The 13,630-nt window shown below is 38.3% G+C and overlaps 1 protein-coding gene across 3 annotated transcripts in view; it reads right to left on the minus strand.

Annotated features, from left to right (window-relative positions):
* Positions 1 to 13,630, minus strand: part of IPCEF1 (interaction protein for cytohesin exchange factors 1) — a 194,978-nt gene that overhangs the window by 49,319 nt on the left and 132,029 nt on the right. For all 3 annotated transcript variants that reach the window (XM_078370328.1, XM_035296999.3, XM_008995289.5), the window contains 2 exons: positions 8,324 to 8,382; positions 6,565 to 6,665 (listed from right to left, as the gene is read on the minus strand). In XM_078370328.1, coding sequence (XP_078226454.1) covers positions 6,565 to 6,665; positions 8,324 to 8,382 — 160 coding nt within the window. The remainder of the gene's footprint in view (positions 1 to 6,564; positions 6,666 to 8,323; positions 8,383 to 13,630) is intronic.

A 13,630-nucleotide genomic window follows, 5' to 3' on the forward strand; every position in this document is an offset into this window, starting at 1 on the left:
CTGGCACATGGCAAATACACACAAATATTTTTCAACTTCCTGACTAACTCAACTTTATCAAGAAGGGCACATGACATCCCATAAAGAATATTCTTAATAAAATATAAACAGCATGCAAATGCTACTTATGAGAGCTATGTTTCTCTGGAACTTGGCTTCCTCATTTGTAAAACTCATACAAGATTTCTGTGATAGTCAAATGAAATCATTCTTCTCAAAGCCATGCAAAAGCACCGGACAACTGCAAAGTAGGAAATATTTCTCATTCACATGGGGAATATTTGCGGAGCAAAAAATTTGTGGAGCAACAAATTTGTGGAGCAAGAAATTTGTGGGGATTGTGGATGAAGTCACAGTAATCACTTGCTCACCCATCCATCTGTCCATTAAATGTTTATTTAGCTTCAAACTTGTGCCAGACACAGTCATAAATGATGTGGGTAAACAAAAAGATATTGGGCACTTGCTCAGACTTTAAGAATTTAATAATTAGAGAAATAAACCAGATACACAAAATCTGTAAACAAAAGCAGATTATGATAACATGGAAAAGTCATCAAAAAAGAAACACTACAGGAATACACAGAGTTCAGAAGAGGGAATAATTACCCTGACATAGAGACCTAGAGATGCACTTATGAAGGAAGATGCTCTTGTGAACTCACCAGCCTGTGTGACTTACTACCAGGAGAGTAGGCCAGGAATATGAGCCACTAAATCCAGAGGCAAAAATATAAACATGAATTTTAGCAAAGTCTTAAAATCAGTTAAATGTTCAATCGTAAGTCTTGCAATCATTTTTCGAATCTTGAGGAGAAAAGGTGAATTTCACCCTTTGAAATTCACAAGAGCATCTCTAGTTCTTGTGAATTTCACTGTTTGAAGCTACCATTGTGAAAGGTATTTAGAAGGTGGGATTGGGGTGGGAGTCAGGGGCAAGAAGTCTTGCAAGCAGAGAAACTTTATACCTAAGGGTGCAAGAGCAGGAAAGTCTGGAATGCTTTTGGGAAACAGCAGGCCATTTCCTGAGCTGATGACGAAGGCAAAATCAGTAGCAAGACTTCAATGGCAGCCTGAAGACAGCCCAAGGGCCTTAAATACCAAGCCAAAGACTGGGGAATTCATTTAATAAGCAAATGAGAATTCACTGGAAGCTTTTGTGCTGGTGAATCAATGTGATCAGAACTGTATGTTAGGAAGACTAATTGGGAGGTGGTTTTTAAGAGGAGAGAGAGAGAGAGGGACTAGAGACAGGGCAAGAAAAATAGGCTGCTATTTCATTAACTCAGGCCAGGGCTAATGAGAGCCTCAGCTCGACAGTGAGAGCAGAAAGCAAGAGAGAGGCTGGGGGACAGCCGCCAGCCTGCGTGACTAACTACCAGGAGAGTAGGCCATGAATATGAGCCATTAAAGCCAGAGACAAAAATATAAATGCGAATTTTAGCAAAGTCTTAAAATCAGTTAAATGTTCAATCGTAAGTCTTACAATCATTTTTCGAATCTTGAAGAGAACGGGTGAATTTTCCTTTCTACCTTTTTCTTGTATATATTAGTCACTGAGAATTTTTCACCCAAATACCCATTTGCATTTCTATTTTTTTGTTTAGCACAGATATTGAATAATCATATCATCAAATACTAAATGACTTTGGTAGACAACTGTTCGAGATATGTCTTGTTAAGATTAAATGTGAATTTCCAATATGAATTTCACCTCTTTCTGTGTTTATACTTTTGGGTGTTTTTTGCTTTTTTCTATAAAGATGGGGTTTCACCATGTTGCCCAAGCTGGTCTTGAACTCTGGGGCTCAAGCCATCCACCCACCTCAGCCTGGTGGGAACTTTGACTACCTCCTCTGTCGCTGGCCAATGGCCACGTTTGCAGGATTTGCTTTTCCGTATTGCTTCTTTTGTTTACCTTAGCTGATTCATTTCATCATTTGAATATTTAAAAAACTACTTTGGAAAAACACCAAAATGTGAGGATTGTTATGTTGAAATAATCTGCGTAAGGGGCTAGAAGCTGGGATTACAAATATTTATCTCTTCTGTTTATCTCATATTTGATCTACCTATTTGATGGTCTACCTTCCAAATGGATTCAAAACCTAATCATCCCATTTCTCCACTATGCCAGTGCTGTCTCCTGATGGAATCGCTGCCATCTCTCACAACAGCTTACTGCATAAGCTGTCTTAGTTCTCCTTGATTTTATCCCTACATCCCACCTCCCAGGGTCTTTGTACAGAGAAGACTGAGGGGTCCACTTGAAATGAAAGCTGATTACATCCCTCTGCTCAAACCTTTCAGAGTTTCCCTAAATAACTCAGGTGTCAAAGTCCTTAACTGGCCTGCAGGCCCTCCATGATGTGACCACCACTATGCTTTGGCTTCATTTCCTACTGCTCTCATCTTGCTTCACCCTGCTTCAGCCACAGCGGACTCTTTGCAGTGCCACACAAGGAGACCTTAACTCTAGCTGTTACATTTGCTTGGAAAACTTTTCCCCTAAACATCCACTTGGCTGACTCTCACACCACCTTTCAAGATTTCGCTCAGATTTTAGCTCTCAGGAGGGCCTGTCCTGGCTCCTCTATTCTTTGCCACAACCCAATCTCAATCCCAGCACATCCTGGCTCATTGGACTCCACTTCTGATGTTGCCTATATTTTCATATTATGTGAATTGTTTATCATTAATCTCCCTCAACTAGAAGTTTGGCTCCACGATGAACATGTATCATGGTCCACTTTATTCACTGATATGTCCCAAGTATTTAGAATGCTGGCTCTCAATAAATGCTTGTTGAATGAACAATCATGCCCAGAAGCATAGACTACGTTGTCTCATAATGATTTTTTAAAATTCAATTTGAAGGAAAATACCTGGAGTAGATTTTTTAGTGACTTTTATAGCTCTTAACTCACTCTGTAGCTTATACAATTATCAGATTTGAAATGGAAAGCTGGATTCTTTCTTTGTTCTTTTGTGAAACTAAAGGAATCACAGATAATGGCTTCTACAAACTGTCTTCCAGAGTGAAACTAAAAGACTCTCATCTATCTGGAGCCTTTTTAGTAAGCCTGTTAAAAGCTCCTCACTTGCAACTTCTTTAAGAATTAATGGATGTTCTTTCCATGTCAACCCTCTGAACCCTTCTGAAGAAGAAGGGACATAAAGAAAAACCTCTTGTTCACTCAGGGAAGATTTCCTGACACATTCTTTATTATCTTGTGAAATGTCATTCAGCCCATTAGAAGCAGAAGTCCAAACTGGTTTCACTGTTTATCCTGACTTTATAGTGATTAGAGTGATTGGACACTGATTAAATATTTTCAAGATTTTAACTTTTTTTAAGATAATTTTCCAAAATAGTATTATTTTATACCATTTTCACAAAATGAAAGTTCATCGCCCAAAATAATTTTGCTAACTAAAAACTTGGGGAAAAAATTATTTTTACCCCCAGGCTTATATATCTAAGTCATCGCTAGCCTATACTGTATTGGGCCAAACAACAGCTTAGTTCAGTTTTTGGATAAAAGTTATGACTGGGTGCAGTGGCTCACGCTTATAATCCTAGCAACTTGGGAGGCTGAGGTGAGTGGATTACTTGAGCTCAGGAGCCACAGAACAGCCTAGGCAACAAGGCAAAACCACATCTCTACAAAACATTAACCAGGCATGGTGGTGCGCACCAATAGTCCCAGCTACTCAGGAGGCTGACGTAGGAGGATGACCCGAGCCGGCAGTGAGGCTGCAGTGAGTTGCCACTGCACTTCCAGCCTGTGTGACAGACTTAGACTCTGTCTCAAAAAAAAAGTTACTATATATATTTTTTAATTTCATCTGCTTAAATAAAGAACCTAAATGTTAGTTTAACCAAGTGCCTTGCATGTCTGTTTTTCAGAAACAAGAGAAAACAAAAACAAAATCTGCCTGGGAAATATGTGAGCAGGAGGAACACATTCTGTTGCTAAGGAGAAAAGAAATCTAACTGTTCAACATTTATCTGACTATTTCCAATATATTTCTTTAGAAAATGTTAGCATTAATGGCCTGCCAAAAAAATGCTCAACTTAGAACTTCTAAAAACATAACATTAGATTGATGATTCGGAAAATTTAAAGATGTTTCTGAATTTAGTGACCTAACTTACTTGCCTCGTGAGTATCTCTTCATTTATTTGTTTTAAATCAAGGATTTTCTGAGCTTCTAGTGTACATCAGGTTCGACTGTCAAAGAATGCAATAGGGCCATGACTCTTCAACTAAGAAGGCAATTTGGTTGCTTTTATTTCACCAGGGAAAGTTCTAGATGCCTGGCAATGCTCTTAGCAAAGGAACCTGAGACACTAGTTTGCCATTATAAAGCTGAAAACGCCAGTGTTTCACAACTAAAGAAATCATAAAAGAGGTATATTGGTGGGCACAGTGTGAGGAAGAATGTACTTGAGGAAAAAATGGAGGAAGAAGGAATATCTGTACATTATAGGTTAAAACAGGAGAGAGAGACAGAGGCAGACAGAGAGAGACAAAGTCAAAGACAGAAACTTAGCAAAAGATACGTGCTTCTCTCTTAAATCAACAACAAGGAACATTTTTTTGAAGACCTATTCAATAAAAGAATTACCCTTTAATGCTTTACCCTATTTGATACAAAGTTCAATTACCCTTTAATCTTTAGATAACTTCTTTAGAAGCATTAAAGGGTAATCCAACAAGAGAGTTGACAAAAGCTGGAAAGCGTTGTAAGGTCTGAAGATATCGTTAAGTTTGAGTGACATAAAGAAAATAAAAGCTTTTTCAAAAATCCAAAATTGGTTTCCAAAAAGGAGAAAGATTACACATGGAGAAGCTATGACTATATTAAGAAAGAATATATTATAAATGTAGTTCAAAAATTGTTCTAAATTTGACCATATTCGAAGTTTAATTTTATTTATATCTTAATTTTGGCTAATCATATTTAATAAATATTTTAATAAACATTTATTCAACAAATATTTACATCTTTTCTTGCTTGCTAGCCAAATAAATTAGAAAAGTGACCATAATTCTCCACTGACAGTGTGAAAAAATAGTAGAGGTCATTATTTAAACGACTAATTTAATAACTTAAATCCAAGAACTGGCAAAACATAATAAAGATAAAAACTTTATCACACTAAAAGAAATTCTGGCAGAAAAGGCCTGGTAAGTGAATGAGCTACTGTAAGCTGTCAGAACCTGTCATCATTTGGGTCTATGATGGACAAGTGTCATGGTTCAATAGAAAGAGCATGTCCTATAAAGCTAAACAGACTGGGATTCCCATCTTGGGCACTCGCTGGACATTTAAGCATGCCATTCAACATCTGTGAATCTCAGTTTCCTCAACCATGAAATGAAGATAGTAGTATCTACTTCCTCATAATGTGGGACAGGAAACAATTTTTGAAACCAGGGGGGAAAAAAGGCACTCACCACAATGAAAGTGATGGATAAATCTGATGTATTAAAATCAAGAACCTGTTTACAATAAGAAATTGTGAAACAGAGTTTTAAAACACTAAAAGTGAGATTTGCTCACTTTTAATAGGTCAGTGCAAAAGTAGTTGTGTTTTTTGCATTATTTTTAATGGCAAAAACCGTAACTGCTTTTGCACCAACCTATAGCTGACAAAGAACTAATATACAGAATAATAAATTAAGAAATCCTATAATTTGAAAAGGAAAAGGAGGAGGAAGCAGCTAAAAATGTAGAAGAGACTTAGACACTTCACAAAAGAGAAAGTTCTAATGGCTAACAAAAAAGGTTCTGGGTGGGCCTCATTAGTCATAAATAAAATGCAAATTAAATACTACTACTTTTCAGGGTTGCTTGGGGAATTAAAAGTTTATACATTTAAAGCACCTACATACGTCCTGATACACAGTAGGTGTAAAAACCATAAATAACTTCCCCAATGTACACGGCATGACCTTTTCTAGGGGCCATTACTATATTGCTAAAAGCATCCAAATATGAAGCAACTCTCCATAGACTTAACATTAATTAGTAATATGAACTTACATTTGGTGCTTCCAACACTTAGAATCAAATTTGGATTCCTCTCTAGCAAATACACAAATCACTCCACATGCAATTTTAATGCACGAACCCCACTCCCGACTTCATGCTCTCTTTCTTGCTCTCCTTTTTTCTGTCTGCTGTTTTTTCATCCTAAATTCATTTTACATTGTTATAGTACATGCACATAAGCATGGCATTTAAATTTTTCCTGAGAACAAGTAGGACATAAACACTGTTAGACGAGCACTGGCCTGTGATCTAGAAGCCCTTTGCATCCTCACAAATCCTCTAAGTATGGTACATCTTTGGGTAACACGTAAATATACCAAGTTTATCATACCAGTGGGTTGCTATGGAGAAGGCTCAAAATCAGCACCCTGAAAATTGCACTGGCTCGTTGGCAGGTATCTTAATTTAGCCCATTCTAAAAATTTATCAGTCAAGCTACTTTCTACCCAATTGGAAGAAATGACATCCATGCATCGGATCGATGACCAACAGACTACTTACATCGGTACATACTGAAGGAGACTGAGTCTGGGAAGAGCGAGAAGGGGGTGGTGTCTCCGCAGCTATTTCAGGATCTTCCTGTTCACTTTCACTGTAACATTCTATAACAAAAATGAAAATGCTTAATGTTTTAACGCTGTCATCGCTTATTCCATAATGCATGAGCAGAGATTTCTCTCCATCTGGCTATTGCAATTTCAATCCAATTCAGAAAGTTCCTATCTAATGAACTACCTGGTAACTACCTGGTGCAAGGGAATTACATAAGAGGCAGAAACAAATGGCCCGTTCGAGGCTCCTGACCTCAAAGAGCATCCAATATTCAGGAAGAAGACAAATCGTAGCTTGGGGAAAATAAAATAATTCCTCAAAAGAGGTATGAGTCATAGCACTAAGAGAGCACAAAATCAGTAGATTAATTTTGATTGTAGAAATCATAATGAATTAAAACTGGCAGGATCGCTAAACCAACAGCGGTACACAAATCACGACAGGAAGGGAGTCCCAGGCTGAGGGAGCAGGCTGAGCCAAGTATGTGGAGACCCCTATGGGATACAGCAGAAAACGAAGCTGGAAGGTGGTGGAGGCCATGTCATAGAAGGCCTTACATGCCAGGACAAAGAGAAGTTCTGTGTGTAGTTTTGTACTAACTCACAATCTATAAATAGACAATGGGTACTTATTTTATGGAAAAGAGGACCAAGAAGATGGTTAGGACACCACTGATTTCATGGTCTTGCATGGTACCCCTTTATCATTTCAAATCCAGTTGCCACTTTTCCGTTTCTAACTAACTCTACGATTTTATGATTTTGTTATCAGAAGCTATAACTCCCTACTTCCAATTCCCAAGTCCTTTTGTGATCTGATCATTTCAGAAAGACTGTCAATTTGGTGGCCCTGGCAGCTAAATCCTCCCTCTTCTCAATACTAAGGTGTAACTGCATCATTAAGAATTAGATTCCTTGGCTCATGCCTGTAATCCCAGCACTTTTGGAGGCCGAAACAGACAGATCATGAGGCCAGGAGATCAAGACTATCCTGGCCAACATGGTGAAACCCCGTCTCTACTAAAAATACAAAAATTAGCTGTGTGTGGTGACGCATGCCTGTAATCCCAGCTACTCAGGAGGCTGAGGCAGTAGAATTGCTTGAACCAAGGAGTCGGAGGTTGCAGTGAGCCAACATCACGCCACTGCACTCCAGCCTGATGACAGAGCAAGACTCCGTCTCAAAAATAAAAGAATTAGACTCCTGCAGCTTTTGAACTCTGAAAGCTACTGACTGAGCTGAAAATATGGTCTGTGTCCCAATATGACCTTCAGGTTCCTAGTACAATCTTAGGGTAATTAGTCTCAGCACACACCTGGTGGAAATATTAAAATATCAGGGAGGAAATAGTGGGATGAAAGTGATCTGACCAGATCATGATGAGATCACGTCTATGAGTAAGAATTCCGCAAGTGGAGCAATTAAACATTTGCATTGGCAACTGTTTGAGATGTCATGAAGCCCACAGCTGCTGGAGTGTGGGTGAAGTGTGAAAGGCATTCCTAGCCAGCATGGGAAGCTCTATTCCATGTTGGTGAGTCTGTGTGAATATGTCTGTCTCTACATATTTTCAGATCGTTTTAAATGCCAAAGCATGTTTCCTCAGGATCAGACTCTACGTAGAACTTGACATTGTTTTTTCACCCTGTTTCAACCTATTCTAATTTCTTACTACGTTTTCAGAAATTTTAAATAGAACATACCATACCTTCATCCTTTGTAGTGGATTCCTGATGGATTGCAGCCAATCCAAGTTTATTTAACCACCTAAAATTCAAATAGAAAGCAAATGTTGACCAAAGATATTAGTCCCCTACCCATTCACCTTCCCCCAGACTTCCTTATGAAATTAAGTCATGAGTCTACCGTCAGTCTGCACATTTCCAGAAACAGCATAGGTTTGTGGCATCAAAAGCTAAGACCTCTGGTTACACTATACTTTCCTTACTCAAGGTATCCTTTGTAAGGTAAGATGCGAGGTGGCCCATTACTCAGTTGGCTAATGAGGGCAGCCAAATTAAGTATTCCAAATATATGCACAAATACATCTTCTGTAATTGTGCGTTTGAACTTTTTAGCAACCACCAAATCCTTTATCACTAGATTTAGTAACTTGGCTATTAAAGTTATTGAGTGTAACTCTTAATAATGTCACTTTATTTTAGAAAAGAACTCAGGAAAAGATCATTTATTTTTAATCCAAGAATATTTTTATGTCAATCAGTAAAAAATCTGGCTATAATTGGACAGATATTTTTTAACTGGAACAAATTTTAATTCCTTGGAGAATTTTATGTAACATAAAAATTGAAAATGTCCTATTTACCATTTTACTGGCAATGAATTCCAATTAAACATCAGTAACAAAAATAGAACTAGACGGAACCTCAAACCTGGCTTGTCCCTGCAGACCACTGTAGGTTCTTCTCAAGGGTTTACTTATTAACATATCTTGTACTACAGACTTTTAAAAGACAGGACACAAAGTGTGTCTATGACATATACTCCTAACCATATTAATCCTGCACTTACTGGGAAGCTTAATTTTGTACTTATTCTGAGACAGTGAAAAATCCATACTATGCATCTATCAATTCATCTATGCTTTTGATGTCTTCTAGTCTCACCCGGGGCCATGAACAAGCCATGAACAATTCAGCATGCTACACTTACACTAAGCCAACAATACTGCACTTTCCCACATCTGTAATGTCAGATAATTAGGAATCCCTACCCAACCCTCAACCTGCCACAGTCTTGTTGTACCTGTAATTTTTTAATAGAAAATGTATAATAAATTCAATTTTTAAAAATAAAGTAGGAGTTTCTAAAGAACAAAAATGAGCTCTAGCCTATGTTAAGAAATCACCTTCAGCACTGTGATATCACAAACTCCTTAGTAGCCACCTAAAATTGGACCTATAGAGTCCAGATTATGCAAGAGAAACCCAAAAATGTGTATCAAGTCTCAATAGGATAATAGGCAAAATAAAGGAGTAGAAATTTACAGGAAAAATACAAATAGCTAGACAATATGTAAAAAAAAATTTCTCAGCTTCAAGAGTACTTTGAGAAATGCATACTCAAAAACACAGGAAAATATTTTCACCACTGGATTGGAAACCATTTAAAATATTGTTGATTTCAAGTATTTAACAGGAAAGAGAAAAAGAAGCATTGTCATCTTTTGTTGAATTAAACGTGAAAACTGATACAGCCAATTCCAAGCAGGAAATTTGATGATATATTAAAAATTTAAATATCCATCCCTTTCACCCAACAATTCCAATCATAAATATCAATTCTACAAAAATACAATTGCATATTCACAAATAAATGTGGCAGAATGTTCACTGCCAACAAGGCTCATAATAACAAAAAGAAAAAAACATTAACAAGAAAATGAATAAATAATTTATTCTATAACATTGATTCTATCAATTTCATGTTATAATGAAGCTAATGAGAGGACTAAGATGGGGGTGGAGGTGGTTAATGACCTGGAAAATACATGAAAAAATACATCTTCTGTAATTGTGCCTTTGAAATTACAAATTTTGAAATCTGTAATGGAAGTTTGTATGGAATGGAAAACTCTAATATACTCTTAATTGAACAGATCGAGTAGAGAACAGTGTGTTTAGCCTGATCCACTGTGCTTCAAAAATGGTATATTTTTGTACGTGTATGAACTGGCATCCCAGAAAAGTGTCAGGAATAATGTAATCTTATTGTTAAAAGTGGATGGCCAGGCTCTGTGGCTCATGCCTGTAATCCCAGCACTTTGGGATGCCGAGGCAGGCAGATCACGAGGTCAGGAGTTTGAGACCAGCCTGACCAACATGGTGAAGCCCATCTCTACTAAAAACACAAAAATTAGCCAGTGTGGTGATGGGCACCTGTAATCCCAGCTACTCGGGAGGCTGAGGCAGGAGAATCACTTGAACCTGGGAGGCAGAGTTTGCAGTGAACCAAGATTGTGCCCCTGCACTCCAGCCTGGGCGACAGAGCAAAACTCCATCTCAAACAAACAAACAAAAAAAAGTGGCTAATTCTGCTCTTCCCCTAAGTGGCCTGAAGTGATCTGTGAAAATGGTTTGCTATTTACTTGACCCAGAAAAACCCCATAAAATCATGCAAATCAAGAGGTTCAAATCTTTGTATTCACTTTAAGAACACCTGTGAAATTCCCTAGGCTATCAGAAGTATGCATATATGAAAAGCCACCAAGTTATCGGGAAGATGTCACTTTACAGAAATGATGTGTACCATTCCAACCTTCCAGTGGTGGAACTGGTAGGTGTGCCCAGGGCAAATAGTGGGGCTGGATACAGGGTTGGTGGACCAACAAGAATGCTAAATTTTTCCTGCACACATTTAAAAGTGCAGAGAGTAATGCTGAACTCAAGGGTTTATAGGTAGATTCTCTGGTCATTAAGTACATCCAGGTGAATGAAACACCCAAGATGGACTGTTGTACTTTCCGAGATCATGGCCAGATGAATTTATATATGAGCTCCCTCTGCCACATGGAGATTATCTTTGCTGGAATGGAAACCACAAGAGGTGGCTCATGGGGGGGGGGGGGAAGGCCAGGACAGTGGCTCACGCCTGTAATCCCAGTACTTTGGGAGGCTGAGGCTGGTGGATCACAATGTCAGGAGTTCGAGATCAGCCTGGCCAACATGGTGAAACACCATCTCAACTAAAAATACAAAAATTAGCCAGGCATGGTGGCACATGCCTGTAATCCCAGCTACTCAGGAGGCTGAGGCAGAAGAATCACTTGAACTGGGAGGTGGAGGTTGCAGTGAGCCGAGATCATACTACTGCACTCCAGCCTGGACAACAGAGAGAGAGACTCCATGTAAAAAAAAAAAAATAGTGTCCAAACAAAAACTCATGGCATGAGCATCTATTCAGCATAAAGTGAATACAAATAAAAGCAAAACCAAAAAGAAGGCTTCACCCCCAGGGAGAGAAGCTAAATTAGAAAGTGAAGTGAGGATACAGGAAACATTTTGCTTTGTCTCACAAGAATATGTTTTATGTATTATTAACTAAAATAAATATTTAAAAGTTCAGTTTTAAAAACTGACCAGGCAAAACAATACATTTCATGGATCACTTTTAAAAACACCATAATAAGAATTTTTAGCTTATACCTTAGTTCATAGTATAAGTTGATCCTCCCCCCATAAAAGCATCTAAAGGTGAAACAGGTAAAATACTTGTTAAAAGAGACAAAAAACAGTTTTCATTTGAGTGTCTGAAACAAGAAAAGGCATTTCTAAGCTCTTTCTCCAAACATGGAAATGTAGCAAAATAGATGACTGTTGACAATAAATATGTCTCTCAGCCATACCCAAAACTTAGATCCTTTTCATTGCAACCATTAGTCACTTGCTGTAAAAAATTAGTGATGGTTTAGAATCTTGTTTAACTGTTTTCTTTCTAGGATCCACTGGCTGAGAAGTTTTTTAAAAAACATCATGGCAGCAGGAAAAACGCTTATTTGTGGCTAAGTAGATGGATGCACAAAAGGACTTATATTTACATAAAAGAAAATGACAGATGTTTCCTGGGAGTTTGTTGTATATTAACTTGATGCGAATGTGTGTGTTGGAGGAGAACAAGTGTTAAGAAATCCATGTACAAAACAAGAGCATTCTTCCCACAACCAGTGTCTGAGAAAGGCAGCTCCTGTCTACTTAGAAACCAACTCTTTCATTACCCTTAATTACTTACCCATGTACCTTTAACTTGAGACTCACTACAGAACACGCAGAGTTTCTACTAAACTTAATTACATTTCCCTTCATCGTCCCTGAGAGAAATGTCACCATCCAGAAATGCAGTTGCCCAGGAAGAAGAAGTTCTAAAACAAGGACTCATCACTCCACATGCTACCCACTCCCTCCCCCACACCTCTCATCTTACCAAGTAATACCCAGATACACGATTTCCTGGCTTAAACCGACTGCATCAGTAAGAAAGGAAGTTCGTCATGCGTTATTGCAAAGTAAATCTCTATCATCTGCATAATCTTGTGGGAGAAGGGAGAAGGTTCATTGCTGGCTATTAGAAAAGTCATTTTTAGAATAATGAAACTCTATAATGATATTATAAACATGGGAAATTATTATAGATTTCAGGCCCATATAAAACAGACCATTTAGCCAGATCGTCAATTTTCAAGTCTAAAGGTCACTGAGAGATTCAAAAACGTAGAGTCCAGACACCTCAAGATCAAATTTCAATTTGCACCTTGTTTGTAAGTTGGAAAGATAACCACTAGCAGAATTTTAAGTAAAATGAACAGATCTTTACAGCATAGATAGGTGATAAGGTCTTGGGGTGAAGTATATATATCATATCTACCCATGCAACTCTACTTACCATTAATTAGATAGGTTTTGGCAAAGGGAGAACATAAAATTGGAAGATTAATAAACTGGAAATGTAAGTAAACACCGGGGTGGTGGGTGAGGAGGGGGATGTGGGATTTAGGGAATAAACCTGCCTGAAATACAGCAGATTCGGATAAACATGGAAGGGTCTCACACTTTCATTGGTTTAAAAATGCACCTTACTGTGTAGGAGAAATTCACTAGGTAACAAAGCACTTAGAAGGAATTGTTTCTCTGCTACTCTCTGTCTCACTCACCTTTTGCTGGAGAGAGGAGACCTACTTGCAAGGTATCAGCCACAGAATAAGTAGGAAGGAGGAGCCAGGGATGGAAACCAGAGCTGCAAGGCGCTTTTAAAGAAAAGCCAGGACAGCAGGAGGGATTGGGCAGGGGAGAGGTGGGCAGCAGTGTTTCACCGCCATTAAAGACCAGAAAGGACCATCTGGGATGAACTGAGGTTCAGCAGCAGACTGACCTCACTGTCACAGAGCTCCGAGTACTAGTGGGCAAGACCTTGTGCCTTCCACATCCCACTTACATGGCAAGAGCTTTGCCAACCAACAGGACTTAGTGACTGATGTAAATAAAAAAAAAAAATAAGAGCT

Source organism: Callithrix jacchus, chromosome 4, assembly GCF_049354715.1.
Source record: "Callithrix jacchus isolate 240 chromosome 4, calJac240_pri, whole genome shotgun sequence".
Lineage (NCBI taxonomy): Eukaryota > Metazoa > Chordata > Mammalia > Primates > Cebidae > Callithrix > Callithrix jacchus.